Source organism: Thunnus thynnus, chromosome 22 (assembly GCF_963924715.1).
Source record: "Thunnus thynnus chromosome 22, fThuThy2.1, whole genome shotgun sequence".
In the NCBI taxonomy this organism is placed as follows: domain Eukaryota; kingdom Metazoa; phylum Chordata; class Actinopteri; order Scombriformes; family Scombridae; genus Thunnus; species Thunnus thynnus.
The window spans coordinates 5758851-5778083 of NC_089538.1; the positions used below are offsets into that span (position 1 = coordinate 5758851).

The 19233-nt window shown below is 42.6% G+C and overlaps 1 protein-coding gene and 1 non-coding gene across 2 annotated transcripts in view; both read right to left on the reverse strand.

Moving 5' to 3' along the window:
* kirrel1a (kirre like nephrin family adhesion molecule 1a) overlaps positions 1–12236 on the reverse strand; it is a 32671-nt gene extending 20435 nt beyond the window's left edge. The window contains exon 1 of the mRNA XM_067579327.1: positions 11946–12236. Coding sequence (XP_067435428.1) covers positions 11946–11991 — 46 coding nt within the window. The 5' untranslated portion in view covers positions 11992–12236. The remainder of the gene's footprint in view (positions 1–11945) is intronic.
* A 3073-nt stretch (positions 12237–15309) lies between these two features.
* Positions 15310–15383, reverse strand: trnar-ucu (transfer RNA arginine (anticodon UCU)). The gene has a single exon. It is a non-coding gene; the product is annotated as a tRNA-Arg (tRNA).
* Positions 15384–19233: the final 3850 nt, after the last annotated feature.

Sequence of the window (19233 nt, forward strand, 5' to 3'; positions counted from 1 at the left end):
TACTAATTACGTGATTCTCTGAATGGTTACTGGAAAACTACATCTGTACTGTACGTGTGAGGTGAATTGGAAACTCCAACTATTACCAAGCTATATAAAGTCAATACTTTTTTTCCGGTAGAATTAGGATCTGGTTGGTTAATTTGGCTTCTTTCGATGTGTGTTTTGATGACACTTTTGAAAATGATGACATTAAAACTTAAAGGGCCTGAAAATTTATTTTCTCAATCAGCCTCTTACTGTGCCGTCCATGATGAACTCACAGTTTTCAGTCAAAGTTAGTTGGCCATTTCTGGGGAGGGGTCACTTGAGGGCAGCGGAAACCAGACATATACATAACACTGACACATTATCATCTTTCAGTTGCTTATTTACACATTCAGCTAGACACAAGCATTCGTTTGGAGTTGTTTTCTGGGCAATACATCCAATATTTGTATTCTTTAAGCTCTGTTTTTGGTCTATCCTAAGAGAATATCTGGCTCTTAATCTGCTAAATGTTCACCAGCTAATCGCTAACATTGCCTGTTTGTCACTTGGTGATTGGTAGGTAACATACAATGGGTTCTTAGAGAAAACAGCTGCCTGCTGCTGCTGGAAACAATGGTGAACCAAAATATTAGAGTTGCGGGCTGTAACACCAAAATAATGAGCTGAAAGATGCTACAAAGGCTGCAGAATCAGGTGATAATTCACTGTGAGTTGGTTATTATGAGCGACCACTTTCACATAAAAGTAGTCATGTGATCCATTGTACATACAGTAAAAGAATAGTGATTATGGCCATCTTAAGAGGTGTGTGTGCTTATTTTGTGAAGATTTTATAACAAAAGGAGTGGAGTTACGATACAGTATGTATATGCAAGCGATTGTAGAAAGCACATATGACGTTGATGTAGAGGTAATTAAGGTGAAAAATTTATAATCAGAATGATATTTAAAAAAAACTGCCATTATAAACAAAAGATCTTTAGGCAGTATAGATTTTTGCTTTAATTTCCTGTGTGCACCTTAATTTGATGAAACTTGCATCTGTTTAATGCTAATTACTGGAATGTAAAGTGTGGATTTATACCATCTTAAAAAGCATGAAAAGCCTTTTCTCAGATATACATGGGTGTAAAGAGAGTTTAGCTGGGTTTAAACTACCCCGCAAGCTCAGTAGCCTGAGGGCAAGCAAATCCTTTCCTCCACCAACTCAGATATGCTAGCTGGAGGTATTCCCTCAACCGCCTCAGTAAACCACAAACATAATACAAACTGAATACTCCTGAGTGGAGGCTACGCAATCTGCAGAGAAAACACCCATGCAAAGGCTGAGGACTGAAAACACTGACTCATTTAAACATGTGCTCATCGCCTTCTGATTTCCATATTACCCAGTTAACACTTGTCAACATGAGTGCATGTGCCTGTGAGTCTGTCTGTGTGTTTAAAGAAGGAAATCTGCGAGCAGACAGCAGTCAGAGCAAAGCAGAGTGTATGCAAGGGAGCTTGTATTCTTTCATTATGTGGGTTATGCTGCAGAGACAAATTTAGAGTGTGTCCTGATTTCCTTGAGTCACTGATCCCCAAGATACCACCGGGAGACTCCGAGCACCCTGTCCACACAAAGACCACGGTCACAAAAAGCTGTGACCATGACCACATACACATGGACGCTCACACACAAACAAAAGCATGCAGCACAAATGACCTAACCTTCACCACATGGGCTAACCATTTCCTGTCAACACACACACAAACACAACCACTCTAAACCCCAAACATATAATCGACACGTAGAGGCGGTTTCCTGAACATGGATTACACCACAACTCGGACTAAAGCGTCAAACCAGCGGAGCATCTCCATCTCCATTGGGAACGGGTCTCAGTTCAGTCTAGGATTAAGTACAGCCCTAGTCAAAGTTTGGAAAGGGATTAGGATTAATCTGGGGGCCGAGGACAACAGCCCCTGCAGACACTGTGACACCAACCTCGGCTTGTCAAAGCAGACACAAAGCCAAAGGCGAGCATGCACTGCCTCGCCGGGTGACTCACCAAAAGCATGGCCACACGCCGCCATAGTGTGAACCACCACAGAAATTTAGCCCAAGAGCACCTCTCGCACCATGCGATGGTGTTTTAATAGCAAGGTAATGAACCGTCAATTTGTTGCTGAAAATTACTGAAAGGGTATATGCATGCAAAAATGTTTGGAGCTATTTTTAGTAAGTGTGCAGCTCATATGCCCTGTAATTCTTAATTTGCCACACACCCTGCTGTTAGGTGGCGAATGTCAAAGCTTGCTTTTCAGCATTTAACTACGAGCTTGCTTAGCTTCTCTCTGTGCGGGACAGGAGACAAGGTTGGAAGTGATGCCATAGAGACTTCTGGGAAAGGTTCACTGGTGGCATTCAAGCTTACTGAATCAAACGCTATTAAATAAAATGCCATTTGTATGGATTGTTATGTATCGATCTAATTATCTTTGTGTCTGGCCCCCTCCCCTGTACTCCTCTGTACCCCTCCAACAAAGTCCCCCTGCCTTGATCTCCCTCACTCCTCTCCAGCCAATCCCGCGCTTCAGCTGGATCACAGACTTGCATCACCATAGCAACAGCTGACGTGTAAAGTAACTGCCCAAAAAAAGTTTTCTGTACAAGCGTGTCTGTGAGCGCACACGCGTATGAGCATCTGGGTGTCTGATGAAACCCTCCCTTGTGTTCGGTACACCCATTTTTCTGAAAAAACATTTTTCAATGACCTCATCCTCCCTCCACCTATCCAATTAATAGACAGGCGGCCGCACTGGTCTCATTATTTCTCCACCTCCCCCAACTCTCTTCACTGTTAGTCAATCCGCTCCAAATTGATTTTGTTATCTGTCTAATTCCATATCGCCGCTGCGTGTGGCCGATGTGTTGGTGTTATAGAGGGGCTGCCTGACAATGAGATGCAGGAATAGGAGAACAAAGAGATGGCGAGGTCCACAGACAGCGCTGTGAAGTGTGATGGAGGAGGATGACATCATTGTTTCAGGAGAAAGTTGCAGCCATAGGAGTCATGCGGCACTGACTCACCCTCTCCCCGTTTGCTGTATATGACTGTAAATACATCAAGCAGTCAGTCTGTCAGTCAGTCTATGCAGTGACGGATGGACTGATCTGTGTGTGTGTGCATGAGAGCACTGGAGCTTTATTATTGGAGTCTTTTTAAGTTCCTTTTTCATTCAGAAAACTTCAACAAAACATAAACTATGCTGTTTGTTATAGCTCCTAAAAAGATGACTTGAAGACATGAGCGGCACTATGAACTGTGTATGTATACATGCACTACTTTATGTATGCATGTAACCTACATACATTTTTATGTATGCATGGTGCACTTTATACTGTACATAATGTATGGAGGAATGCAAGTAATGTTTATTTTCCCAATGAATTGATCAATCATTTAGTGAATGAGCCCAAAGTGGCATCTTCAAACTGCTAACTTTGTCCAACAGTTCAAAACTCAAAGATATAAATATATAGATAGAGAAGCAATGAATCTTCAGATTTGAGAAGCTGAAAACAGCAAATCTTTGGCGATCTTTGTTTTTCATCACAAAGCATCAAAACAACGAATTGATTATCAAAATTTCAATCACTTAATGTTCCATCAATACACTAACTAATCAACTGATCATTTCAGCTCTCAACTGTATCCATGTACTTTACGAGTGTTTCTCCATCGATTTATCTGGCTGTGGGAACTCTACCACCTGTGCCTGCTTTCTCTCAACAACATGGCCGCCTAGCAGGATGGCCATAATAACCCATCACCATGGTGATGGCGCTATAGGAACCGATGAGAGACATAGATGGAGAGAGGCAGAGAGTGAAAGGAGGCGACCCACTGAGCCTGCTGACACCATGTCACTCAAACACAAAGGTGACTCCTGGAGGTGGGGACAGAGCACGGGGAAGATTAGGGTAGAGGGGAGAAAGAACCAGGAGGAGAAAGAGACAGAGACTCCTTCTTTTGTTTGCCGCATTGTCTGCCTGCTCGCTCCCTTCCTCTGTCATCTTACCTTGCTGTCCTCCCCCTTACTAGCAGTCAGCGACCTCTCTCTTTCTTCCTCTCTTTTGTGGCCTTGCCCTCTTCTCATTCCCTATTCACTTCCTTTTGTCTGGGAGGCATCTACTTAGAAATGATCACTCCTCCTTCTTCCCTTCACCTAACATTTTATTCCCTTCCTGGGCGCCGTCTACCTTTTCCACCTCCGACTGTACGCTACTTCACTTTCCCTCCATCAGTCCTCCCTCTCATTTCTTCTCTCCATTACTATCAAAATGGTTGCTGTGGAAACAGGTTTATTTGGAAATGGCGGGAGGGGAAATGATTCCTTCCTGTAGTGTGTATGAGAGTGTACAATGCACACATCATGCACACTGTTTTATCAAAATTAGTGTGCACACATTATTTTCTATCAATGTATGTGTATCAGCTTGTGTGTGCAGCCATAGTGTGTGTGTGTGTGTGTGTGTGCCACCCTTGCATTCTCTGGGGCTCCACTCATACACGCATTTCACATCTGAAGAGCTTTATTTGTACCAAACCTCTGTTACAGACATTGTTACCATGGCTACAGCCAGTGAGGACCACTGACACAATGATAGACACAGTGGCCATGGCAACCCCAGGATCAGTGGTGGGTAATATGATAATTCATGGACGAGGCATCTGACACATTACGGGCACATGAATATGCTCAAGCGCTGGAAAGCCGGCCCGTCGCTGGTAATCCACGAGCCTTTGTGCGGCCAACATGCCGAGCGGCTGACAAAGAATACTCCGCAGTAACCAAGGGTGACCAGAACTAACAATAGCTGTCCTCTGGATAAGCTTGAACAAGGGGATACATATCAAGCTGCTAGTCTGCAGTAGTGCGCCGTGCAGCTTGTAGTGCAGGGGTCGCCACTGAATTCGCCTGGCACAATCGATATCATAATAAATCAATACTTCACAGCAGTGGTTCCCCATTGATTTTGGGCAGCGACCCATTCCTGAAGCCGCTCCGCCTCCAAAAGCCACGTGATCTTGCAAGTAAACATCCGCACCATCAAGTGTGACAGCTTTCAGATGGTTCTGCCAGTCCACCTCACATTACAGTACAGCATAGTGATGGAATCCAGCAGGACTATTTTACAAGCAGCGTCCCATCAATAAATCACCTCCTCCCAAGGTCTGCTTTAATTCAATCCAGTGCAATCTAATTTTATTGCTATGTACTGTAGCTTCTCGCAATGTCATCTGTCACAAACCGTCCAATAAAAGCTCGGGGCCTTGACCTCCTTGAGTGAAGTAATATTCATGCACAGCCCCTCGCCAATATCACCACCAGTGTATATTGTACTGACGCTGTGAAGGCGAAGCTTCTTTGTTGGTAGCAAACAAAAGACTAGAAAGTGAGTTGTGTGACTGTGAAGACTTTTGATATCCTTAGAAAAAACCGTCTAATATATTAGGAACTCAAAACCAGTTGTAAACTCTGACTTCCAACTGGTGATCATCCTAAAACCCACAACAATAAATAGATAATAAATCTTTTCAGAAAAACAAAGATGTCTGCTTTTTTGTGTCCAATTGTGGCCAAAAGTATGTCCATATACCTTTGTGTACTTTCTTCAAGGTTGTTTGTAATGTTTTTGCTAGAGCCCATAGCTGCAATTCAGGGAAATCTTAATGCTACAGCATGAAATAATACTTAAGACAGTAGTGTGCTTCCAATTTTGCTGTTCCAAAATGAAAATGCCCCTGTGTACAAAGTCAAGTCCATAACAAAAATGTTTCTCCCAGTTTTGTGCAAAAGTACTTGACTGGCATGCACAGAGCTCTGACCTCAACCCCATACAACACTTTTGGGATGAACTGGAATGCCAAATGTGAGCCAGGCCTTATCTCCCACATCAGTGACCGACCTTGAGGCCGAACGGGAACAAATCCCTGCAGCCAGGTTCCAACATCTTCTGGAGGGCCTTCCCAGAAGTGTGGAGGCAGAAGATAAATACCCGTTCTCCACACACTTTAGGACATGTAGTGTTTCTTTAATCAACTTGAGAACAAACACATGTAAACTAGGTAAATCTTGAACTAAGAACATGATTAAACTGAGTTAAGGTAAGCATAAACCCGAGGGTATAGTTAAGTGGGCAGAGGCAGTCTTTGACTAAGTAAAGCATCTGCACAACATTGTTTTAATGACTGGACTTCCAAGCCACCGATGATTAGTACTACTAAGAGATGGCTCACTCATTATTTGTAGTCCGCAACAATTTAGCCTGCAGGCTGTTATATTACATGACGAGGAGACGGCGAGCGCTGCGTTGCAGTGGTAACCGATTTAGTTGGACGGCTGACCCTAATGTTGTTATCGTAAAGGGAAGATGGATGGAGCAAGTCGAATCTCTCTCCAGCTCTGTCCCTCCCTCTCTCTCTCTCTCTCTCTCTCTCTCTCTCGCTCCTGTCCCTGTTGAGGAGCAGAAACTGGGAGAGCGAAGAAATGAAGTGACATCATCAGCGTCAGCCACATTCCTGCGGAGGGAGGGGGGTGAGGAGGAGTGGGGGAAAAGAGAGAGAAGAGAAGGAGGAGGGGAGAATGTCCCAAAACTTTTGAGGTTACAGGACCGACATCCCTCCTCCCTCCCCCCTTCCCCTTACGCGCACACACACAAACCCATCCATTCTCCCTCCTTTTAGCTTGTGTGTGTGCATGTTTTCCAGTGGTTGGTTGTGTGTGCGTGTGTGTATGTGTGCGTCTATGTTACAGTACATGGGCTCCTCTTCCTCATCATGTGCTCCCTGTTTTAATTCATGTGCTTCTTCTCCTGCACCCACCCCCACCCCCTCCCCCCCCCACGCCCTCCTCCTCCTCCCTCCACCCCCCCTCAACGACTCATACCACCCCTTCCCTCCCCTCTCTTCTCTTTCTCTCTCCACCGACCAGAGGAATGCAAGAACCACATCTGGAACTTATTAGAGAGCAGGAGAGAGAAAGGGGTAGATGGAAAGAGAAGGAGAAGTGGTGGATGGGGGTGGGGGGGGGGGAGGAGGTTTAGAGGGGGCAGAAGAAGAAGAAAAAAGAGGCAGATTGAAAAAAAAGAAGTCCTGGAGGGGACAGATAGAGAGAAAGAATGAACTTTAGTAAGCAGAAAAAGGGCTGGTGCTGGGAGAGAAAGCCGCAGAAGCGAAAAAGAAAGTTAACAGCAACACCGATTAATGCCAATTAACCTCAGCGGGGACTAGGCAGGGGAAGAGCTGGGCTGGCACCTCAGATGTGGGTTCAATCACTCCCGATTCCAGCGCAAATGTAGCCTTTGAACCGGCCTCGACCATATTCTGTCTGAATGAGCAGCTTCACTGTCCCCACTGAGGGAGCAGTCAAGCCTGAGTAATAGTCCCTTTCTCTGCGCCGCTGGCCTCCCGACCACTCCTCCTCCTTCGTCCTCGTCCCTCTCTCTGCTCTCCCCCGGTTCGCTTTTCTTTTCATCCAGCACACCCTCCTCCCACACTACAATACTGCCTCTCCCCCCCCCCACCTCACCACCTCTAAAACAAACAAAAAAAAAAAAGTCTAATCACTCTCGATCAGGCTTCACCCACCTGCCCGCGAGACTACCCCTCTTTGTTCCCCCTCCTCTTCACCCCAAACAAGTTTTTCTGTAAACCCCCCTCCTCCATCACCCCGAATTGGTCCTCCCTGCAGAATGTGGCCGTGTAGTTTTGGAAAACAAGGCCAATAGATTCAGTCAGATGTGATAAAGTGTTCCTCTCTTGCTCGGGGGACTCTGCATAAAGAAACATTTTTAAGGGGATGTTTTTTTTTTCCTCTTTCTTTTTATAACTTCGATGCCCCCGGCCTGTCAAACACAATCAGATTATGGGGCCTTTAAATCCTGGGGCTTCACAGAAACATTCACATAGCTGTTGAGGATGCTCAAAGGAAATGTGTACACTTTTGATTGAATTTATCTCCGACCACAAGTTTGATAATGAATTATCCAACTAAATACTTCTGTACCCTATCGGCTTTTTACTGGATCATCCGAAAGCAGGCACGCAAGCTGCTTCTTCTTCCCAAGCACCACTTCAAAAAGCATTACAGGACACTTGTGTCCAGAGGAATGCCCTTAAACAAACATATCAACTGAGAGAAGCAATCAACATGTCACACATTGACAAACACCCACCGGGATAGAAATGCCAAGAATTTGTTGATTGAATGGAACCCAATGGAGAACAACAGGCGTGGATGTACATTATAACATCACAGGCTTCATTCCCAGATTGAGCTTTACAACTGGTTCAGTGATTGCATTCAGTGGCTGATGTCAATTAGAGATGCTTTTGGGTAAATAGGCTTCATTCAGATCCCATAAAAACCATGACCCGAATTCACATATTAACGGTAGGATGCTTCGGAGCTACATATCGCTCACTGGGATCGAAATTAAAAACAGACTTCTGCCTCGCTACATATGTCACTCCAGATCTACACTCTGAGTCGGAAAGGGTTCGGTATAGCACCGCAAAATGGTTCGTTAGGCTCGTGCCATGGTAGGACGCTTTCAGAGAGGTTTGCAGCGCTATAAATAGTTTTGTGTATGTGGTCATCCACAAGATCCCCATTGGAGGATCTTGATAAGTCTGTAGGTGATTCCCTTTTTTGTCTTCACTTCACCAGCCATGATTGCCAATACTACTCACATTTAATCTCATAGTCATTATCTGAGCAGAAACAAGTTCTCCTCAGTGCAGTTTTAGTGGTTATTACAGCCCGCTGTGTCCCCATCCTTTTTTAACCAACTTTTGTGCTTGAATTTCTCCAAATCTGAATGAGACAGAGGTCTGGCTATGCGAGATTAGCTCAGACTAACTACTCTATTCTTTTATTTATTGTGAGGGACATAAAACACATCACTTTCTGTGTGATAAAGGACACCCCCCCACCCCCCACCCCCCCGGCAAAAGAAAAGGATTGCACGCACTGGCAGTATCTTGTGTCACTGTATATGAATCAGTGATAGAGGTGGAAAAATTGGAATTTATTTAGATAAAAATGTCACAGATTATTACTGGAAAGAATGCATAAAATGTTGTTAAATCAGCGTCTCTAAGAGTGTTTTAGTGCCGTACTTGATTCTTTATGATGCTGTCCTAATCATTCATTTTTATTTGAACTATTATAATGCACTTTGAGTCATTAACATTACACATATAACAGTTGAACCACTACATCCCTGACTAAACAACCCTCGAGGAACCCTTCTTTTTCTGGGTGTAAAAGCCCCCTGAATGTCTCTGACTCTTCCAGCATTTGAATATTTTCTTTGCTGAGCACAACACAGGAATCCGTCTGAGGTCTATGATTCACGGCTCCACTGTGTGATTCAGAGCTTGAGCGTACAGTACGGGCAGCAGCGGCAGCAGCAGCAGCAACAGCAGCAGCTCGTGGCTTTGGTCCGCACAAAAGGACACAGGCTGACAAATGGTACACCTGCACTGGAGTCTTTGTCGGAGTCAGCATTTCAGACCACCGTCTGGGCTAAAGGTGCAGTGCTGCAAGTCCAACCTCAAGGCTCTCCTACTCATTAGGAAGTTAAAGGAGTGTGTTTGCAATGATTGATTATGCAGTAACATTTAACAGCTGCGTTAATGGTGGCACTTGCTTGGGACTTATTACCAGGTTGGTATGTAGATACAAGGCCAGGATACTAAATCAATCACTCCACTGGTGATGTTGCTAGTAGAGATATAGTTCTGGTCGCAGCTGTATCACTGATCACTGAGTAACATAAAAACATTGTGATGCACCAAAGCTTTAATTAGCTGCTCGGCTAATAACCATCCAATCATTAGCACTAGTAGGCAATTACCTGTGTGCAAATTGCAGGCTGTGAAATACTGTTTTACTTGTCTAATGAAGATATAAAAGTCTGTGTGCTTTTAAGGAAAAATGCTTCCAAATCTACAGTATTTGTTTTCTTTTTTGAAGTGGTATTCATTTCAGCTCTCTCTGGATGTGAAGAATTGTGTCTACTCCTCTTGTGTTTTCAAACCCAAAAACCACAGTGCAACATTTGAGACCTACATGTTTTACACCATTGACTGAGCAACACACAGCCCTATTTACAGCCTGCTAAACTTGTCTTCGGGAGAGCCTTGCAGAGCAAATATCTGTGTCTGGGGGAGCCCAACGTGGAGTAATAATGGATTACACCGTTGAAACAGTGTAACAACAGACAATAGGACACAAGGCTTCACACATGTAAATTAGTTTTGTGTGCGTGTGTGTGTGTGTGTGCGTGTGTGTGTGTGTGTGTGTGTGTGCTTATGCACATCTGTAAGAACATGTGTTACTGAGCTAGTCATGTGGACTGAACTGTTTATGAGTGGACAAACAGGGCAACAGCATGTGACAGTAACAAGGGGTCTCGATGGAGAGAACGGGGAGGGGTGTGTGTGTGTGTGTGTGTGTATGTGTATGTGTGTGTGCTGCGACGGTTGCCAGACTGTGTCATATGTGGATTCACGGTCAGCCTGATGTGTCGATGAAAAGGTACCTGCTTCTTACTGTATGTAAAAGTCGATGTCGTGTGCTGGTGTGAACCCTCAGCAACACACACTGGGTGGATGCTGAGCACAGCGCACCAGGCTGAGTGATACAAAGCCTGGCAGACACGGTGACATCATCCCTTTCCATACCTTCCCTTCCCCGAACACGCCCCCTACCTATGATGGAGTGGTCGGCTGGCCGGCCAGCAGCCAGCCACGCACGCTCCCGGTCAGCCAAGGTAGACAATAGGAAAAAAAAAAAAGAAAAAAAAAGGGAGGTTTGCTGTGGCTGCGCGGCCACGACGACACACAGATATGCCTTGATCAAACAGGTAGCTTAGAGAAATTACAACCATCCTCTCCTCCTCATCCAGCCTCCTGTCTCCTAGCAACTCTGCTACAGCTGTGATTATCATAAGCCAATAGCCTACCTGGCACCCCACAGGTATGGAGGGGGAACAGATGCATGGCGATGCTGCTGCACACGCCTCATTGTGCTGTTGAAATGCACTGAGGAAGGCAACAGAAAGGGGGTGAAGATGGGCTTTGGTGTCAGGCACACAGGTAGGAAACCAGGACAGGAGCAGCACCGGGGTGGTGTATGGTGAGGGGGGGGGGGGAGAGAGATGGGGAGAGAAGGCAATATAAGCTGCCTTTCACTACAGGATCACTACAGGGGTTGGTAGCAGAGGTCTCACTGACTGACAAGCCATTCAGATGCGATAGCAGTGTGGGAGTGCTGCTGGCATGTAGAGCAGCGCTGGTCAATCACTGTCATTCCCGTCACGTCCTCAGCGCCTCACCACGGCCCGTCTGAATTACGGCACCGGGGGTTTGTCACATGCAAAAGGTCATTTAGGCCGGTGGGCGCGCGTGAACCAGTCATGTTCAAGTTGGACGCACACGCGCGCGCGTGTAATCGGGCGCCTGTAATCGCACGCGTACAGAGGCGCGCGACAATGATCATAAAAAGTGTGGTGATCCATTGCTGCGGTGCGGACACGCAGTCACACACACGCGCGCACGCTCACACGTAGCTGCACGTGCACGCACGCACACACACACACACACACACACACACACACACATCTAAGGTGATCCATTGCTGCGGTTCATATGGCAATGAAATCATGTTAAACGGCTCTCTCTTTTTCTTTCTCCAACACACACACACACAGAAAGACACATACACACACACACACACACACACACACACACACAAACACACACACACACACACAGCAGAATGAATACCAGCGGAGAGCTCTGTCTGTTTTTTAAGCCTCAGTTGCTTCACATCATAATCTGTTTAACCATTACTCGCCGTCTCTTCTGCGCTAAAAAGAGAGAGAAATGCAGTCTTACCAGTTTGAAAACTCAACACCAAACTCAGGAGCAGCAGCCTCTGCATGGTTCAGCCGACCAATAAGTCCGTTATTGGCTCAAACCTCCGTGAGGACAGCATCAAAAAGCGGGAGTTTACTGACTTTAATGATAATTATAATAAGAACAATAATCCTCGTGCGTCGTCCCTGCTCGTTTGTCCCCTGGCTCGGGTTGGAGTCGTTGGGCTTTTACACCATTTCACTGCTTTTTTCACCTCTCTCCTCTCCTTTGCTCTTCAGCGACAGTCCGTTTTCCACTCCACACTGAGGAGTCAAGCCAGCAGTAAGGACAGACGCAGCTTCCGGCTATAGTCTTCAAAATAAAAGCCAGTTGAATTCCACACGTGACCAAAGAACATTAATTAAACTCAGACTCTCTTTATCGTCAATCATCTATATACAAGTATACATCTGAGATGACCCTATGGTGAAATAAAGAGGTAGACAGTGCCACATGACATAAAACGTAAGAGCATAAACTGAAGAATCTGTGCATAACAATAGTAAAGAGACGACCTCCCACCACCACCACTACCAAAGAAAAGTTATGTGGCACTACTTGACAAATTGAGCTGTTTAACAAAACACTATAGTATTCATTTTCACTTTCACATATGTTCTTAGACGGTTTCCTGTGAGCTCTAGTTGTTTGGCTATGGTCAGATTTTATCCTGCAAACTGTTCTTCAGAAGTATAATGAGCGTCACCCAGAAACTCCATTGGATTTACTTTGGCGTTGTCCTTATTCAGAACCTTTTTGGAAAGTAACTACACGGTTCATAATTGATTACTGACTACATTAAGCATCTTTGAGCATATTAAAAAGCACTCTATAAATAAAAATCAAATGTATTTATTATTTATGTATTATACGTATCTTTTTGGTTTCATCAATCTTGCAAATAAAAAATAAATATATATATATAATTGATGTAATGTTTTATTGGCCAAATACCACAAATCCAAATAGCCCAAATCAAAACCTTTATGTTTATTATGTATTAATAGGACAAACAAACAGTATATTGACACACTGTCATTTACAAACAATAAGAAAGCTATAAGACAGCTAAAATACTAAAATAATGTTCGGTCAATGTGGCCACGCTGTATTTCCGGCTTTGTACTCGCTATAATCTCTCTGACTTGACGTCAGATTCTCATTAACGGTGCATTTCTCTCTCTCTCTCTCTCTCTCTCTCTCTCTCTCTCTCACGTCAGCAGCACCACAGCACTGCCCCCTTTTTTCTCTCCTTCTGGATCTTGCATAGGCCAACACCGCCAAAAACTACATTATGAAATACAAAAAAATAATAATAAATAGGCTTAGAGAGGCATAATCATTTTGACACATTTGCTGTAGTCGGGACCGCTTGGTTTCTGCTGTTCGCAGCGTGGTATTAGGTAATGATGTCATTTTACATACCTTAATCCGATGGTTCTCAAAGTGGGGTCCGAGGACCCCCAGGGTCGTTGAGGAGGTCCCAGGAGGTCCCTCGCAAAAAGGGGGAATAATTTATCTTCACTATAATTCCATCCATAAGTAACACAGTGACAGCATATATGATTATTTTGGTCATTGGTTTCATACACTTTCAGTGATAAGACATCTAAAAGCAAATATCTAATCAGATGGGGAATCCTGGGACAAAATCTTATCAAATAGGGGTCTGTGGTCTAATGTGTGTCAGTTTAGGGGCCCTTGATGTGAAAAAGTTTGCCTTAATTTACCTCTACTCCTATATCCACCTAATTGTATCATTCATAGTCAAGAATGATGCAGATGTCATGCCACACAACAAATAAAAATAGGCATATACTTACAAGAATATCCTAGAAATATTATAGTAATATCACATATATCAGAAGATAACATGCCAGAGGTGAGTTGTTGCTGAACAGACACACATCAGGGAGGATACAACAGAACTGTACTTACACATAATGTCAGTAATATTATGTTTCACTGAGCTAAGGTAGAATAAAATCAATGTTATTAAAATATTAGGACATACTGTGTACTGTGAGGATTTAGGGAGTTACTGTAAAAATATTTACACAGTATTACTTCCTATGTTGACTATTTAGTGGGATAAAGCAGTGATGTCATTATGATGAAATAGCCTGAAAAGACGATGAATAAACAGATCATGTCCTCATTCCTGTCACATAATGTAGGCTAGACACTTTGGTGATGGTTGTCCGTGATACTGTAGCTGTCACAGCTCAGTGGGTCTGCACAGGGAGCTGTGAGCCGCTTCCTCCCGTTTCAGTCCGTGAGGAGAGTGACTTCCACTGATGCTGGAGCGCCCCCTCGCGTCCGCGCCCCCCTCCCTCCCCTCCTCCCGCTGACCGACCCTGCATGCGCTCCGAGCACAACTGGAGCAGGGATCCCAAAATATCTGCGCGAGCACGCTCACGCACGTTTCACTGGCAGTGTTATTGGCGGGATTCAGATGTAATCCTGATGATGAGAGATGTGAGCCATTCTAACCTGAGATACCTACCTTTTTATTTGCAAAATAGACTTTATATCCACCTATACTGGCTGACAAAAACCTCTGGGAGAGGCGATCACACAGAACACGAGTTATAATTCATATCAACGTACAGGCTATTATGAATAATACGTGTATGAATAACCTAAAGGGTGGTAAGGGAAAAATGTAGAGCATAAATGCTTTATAATTAGTGGTTGTCTGCATTGTAGTTATATTACATTGGTCGTAATTATGCTGTCACAGTGTCAGAAAGGATTTTTGTACAAGATATCAAATGCAAAATCATTGTGTTCAACTGTTATTGCACTGTATTCAACCTTACCCCTGTTACTGCTGTTAGATTTTAAAATTTCAAGAGAGATTTAGCTGAAAGAGCAAAATTAATATAAAAATGTCAATGCAACGGACTTCAGGAACGTAAAGTATGAAAATAGGTGAAGTAAAACACTTATTATAACATCAAACATTGAGGACAAGATGTAAAGCAATGTCGTTTTTATGTGTCTCAGTAAGAAGATGGTTTCAGTAAAGAACAAGCAGGCTGATAGGACTCAAGCTATTTATTTATTATTCTGTACTGAACAAACACCTCCTAATCGATTCTGCTTTGTTTTTTTTTTTTTTTTTTTCATAATCAGTTTAAATTAACCAGAAGAAGGCAGACAACTGAAAACCTGCGTACAAGAACGGTGATGGGACCGCGCCTCAGTTTATTCACCATAACCTATACATCACAGTAAATATCCATCATGTCTGTTTCATATACCGACACCAAAAACATCCTCCTTTGTTCCCAAATATTAAAAATGACCGCAGGTCTGCCATGTGGCTCACAGAGTGACTCATCTCTGCCGGGACTCGAACCCGGAGCCTCTGGATTAGAAGTCCAGCGCGCTATTCCATTGCGCCACAGAGACTGCGCCAGGATAACCAGGGCCTATCACCGTTTACATACTTCACATCCTCTCATATCGCTGCTCCCTGCATCCTTGCAGCATCAGGACCACTGTGCACCGACATGTTGGCTCCGCCGCAGCCGGCCAGCAGAGGGCGCTGCTGCTTCTCTATGAGGTGGGAGGTCCCTTGAGCTGATCAAGTTATCTGGCATTAGACCGGAAGTTAATAATTACAGTGTGAGAAAATAAAAAGACCTACACGCTGGATATAGCGCAAAACATGTGTAGTGCCTGTATTTTGAAACTCTCTTATCCGGAAGCTTGTTTTATTCCATATAGTTTAACGCTCACAGCTTAAATACGCAGAGCCAAAATGGTGCCTGTGGGATCTCTGTATTCCCGTTTTCACACTGAAATATTATTTATCATGGTATGTGTGGGTTTCTTTAATGCATTCAGTAGTAAAGATGGAACACGGCTGCTGCATTAAGACTGCCAGTGTCGCCAATACCGTGTGGTTATTTATGTATGGCCATTCAGAATCAAATGACAGTGAAATTGGCTTTAACGTGTTTCCAGTGAGCGATCATATAGACCAGGGTGTAAAAATACCCACATTCAGTATAGTCTGAGTAAAACAGTTTTTAATTGTAAAATATAGTTTTAACGGTTGTATTCATTTTTTGGCCTTCGTTTTCCTTTCATGTCTATTCAGTGAAGGTCCCATATGTGAATGATGCAGATCTCTCTCTGTATGGAGTAACGCTGGTGTGGTTACACCAAGATTGCATCAGAAACACAATTGAGAACCTCCTTCTGATTTTCACGTGGTGACACCTTAAAGATCCCCTCCAGACATGTTTGAAGATGTGAATAAATTACTTTGAATAATAATTAGTGTGTGATATGCTTTTTCCACAAAAAAGTTAAATTATTTTGTTAAAATTCTTAAAATGACGTCTACACTTTCTCCCTGATTAAAATTCCAGAATCTATAAATATGCAAGTATTAGAGATGAACTAATCCGACTTTTTCAGTCCTGATACCGCTACTGATACCTAGGTTGAGGGTATAAGCAATTAGCAGTATGCATCACTGTGTGGAAGAGACTGGGATCTCGACTTAAATATTGCTTTCATAACTTTGTAAAACAATATGTAAATAAATACATAGATATAAATGTACTAAATTGTTATTTATTTAAATAATGGTATCCGATACCAGATCAGCCCATTGTCACTGATACATGATCCAGCTATTTGATATCAGTATTGGTGCATCTCTAGTAAATGTTGTTCATTTCAGAAGTTGAACTGCTGGGCACAAGATCCTATTTCACTGTAAAGTCCATTCTCAGTGTTTGTGCACTGGGGGCTTCAAGTTTCCACACTACACTAATTAGTTGTGATGTCACAAATCATGCTCATAGGCCCGCCCCTTAAACCTGGAAAACTCTGCACATAAATCATTCTGCACAGCGAAGCTCAAACACTATAGTTTTCTTCTTGTAGTAACAAGAAGAAAAACATTAAACATTTTTCCGCGAGTGGTGGGGGAACTTTAATTAATATCATATCATTCATTCTGCAGTGTCTTTATACACTGTTCATTTCAGGGACACCCAAGTACAGCATGCAGCTGGGTTTGTGGAGATCTTTGTTACTGAATGGCAGCCACAATCAATTCTTTCTTATAGTTTTCTTCGTATTTAATGTGTCTAATGCCAGGAATTGGATTATACCACTTTTCACCAATGTGTCAGTTAAATGCGCACTAGTCCAGTAATTTTGGACACTAAATATCCAAAACCACAGACACGTACCTCAATAAGCTTGACATTCAAGCATTAAGACTTGAATTGATGATGTCATCAGGTCAGACAACATGGGCTCAGAGATTTATGTTTGAAAATTACATCAAAATGGGATTTATATTAGGCTACTGTAACATTTTGTATCTATTTTGTATCACTTTAACCCAACAGAAAAAAAAGATATGTGGTAATAGGAAGCATCTAAGCCATTTTCAGAAATGCAGTAGTAGCAGCTCTTAGAAAAGCTGTTAAAGCCACAAAATGTAGCAATTTTAAAATGATTTCAAAAACTTCCCTTTCCTGCTAAAGATACTGAAGAAATGCTTGTTCCCTTCTGCAAGTTTCACTCAAACTGAGGAGAAGTGAGAACTTTTATCATAAAATGAAACATTTCTTCCGAACAGCAGATGCAGTGAAGTTCCCCAGCAGTTCTTGTTACTCTATTTTTGCTGATCATGCAAAGCTTTTTTAATATCTATATGTCCAGTAAGTCTAGGTGTACTTGGCCAGAAATGGTTTACAGGGTGATCAGGACCAGTATTATTCTCCATTCATAAATTATATATTCATATGCGACTCTGACACATAGGATGCAAAGTCGGGTCAACAGCTTTTCAAAGGAAATGACAAAGAGATAACACTCATTGCTGTCTTCATAACTTGCAAAAGTGGATGTTGTGAAATGTTTTGCTTCTAAATTCTGGTTAATAATGTGAGGTTCTTATTTAGTAATGAATGCTTCTGAGTGCACTCATTATTTATTCAGCCTGGCCCATGTAATTGTAATGATGTAGTTTGGGGATTTTTTAAAAAGATCATAAAACATATTTTTGTCTGCTATTTTGCCTGTATAAATCTTGATAAGATGACTGTGTCTCAATGTTCAGGATTTGGTCCAAAGTGTCTCTTGTGCCAAGTATAACTGTAAAAGAGAGGATAACAGAATTACAAAAAATGAGGAGTAAAAGATCATCTACAATCCAAATGGGCTGTTACTCAAAGGAGTTATGAATTTATCGACCCCAGATTCTTTTAGAAAAATCAACTCTTCAATGCAGATTAACTGCAATGGTGAGGAAAACACTGATATGTAATGTTTAAGAACAGACTAATATCAGAATGATGTATCGATCTAAGAAACTAAAAAAATAAACTGTCCCTTCTGATTCATTGTAAGCACTGTTGCCAACATTCACTTTCAATATTGTTTTAGAAATTATGAACCATTGAGAGTAGTACTTCAATGTTGAGGTCAGTGGAAAATAGGCAGTTATAATCAGAAAACCAGCTGATGGTAAGTGTGCAGACTTACAGTAAACTAGCTGTTTCATAAGAAATACCAGATTTACTCAGTGGAAAATAACAAAATTACACAACAAATGTAATGTTTAGAGTTTTGAAATATAATATTAAAAATGGCACATCTGCATTTGTTTCTCTACATAAATGACATTGTCAAATATTTATTGAAACAGTTGATACAAAAACTGATACATCATTGATACAGCAGTATAGATGAGCATTTTTACATGATTCCTTTATTTAACATTCATTCATCATAAAAAAATAAAAAAGAAAGGGATGTAACATACATAAAGAAGAAAGGAAGCTCTGCCACTATCTTGTTCAGAGGAAGTTCGAGTTGATGCCTCCCCTATTTTGCCAAGTAGATAAGCTTGACTACACAATATGCCAAGTCAATGAAATTACTGTCATAGCTCAGTACACAAGAAAAAAAATATTTTTAGACGCCTACTCATTCCATTTCCCGGCTTCCACAAACACTGTACATTCATGTGATCTCTTGAGAGCAAATGTTGATACCCTCCAGGTGTTTTTTAGCTCTACAAACATCTCATAGCTGCTCTGAAAGCGGAAAATGCCTCAAAGGTGACTAAGTGAGACCTGGAGCTGTTGATGGTAGACTTGATAAAATACGCAATACACTTTATGGTCAGAGCTATAGCAACATTAACTTCCTCTATCGAAACCACAACAGCTAAATATTCAGAAGCTGGCCAGGCAGGTTTAACATTCAACATTTTTTAGGCTGGTTG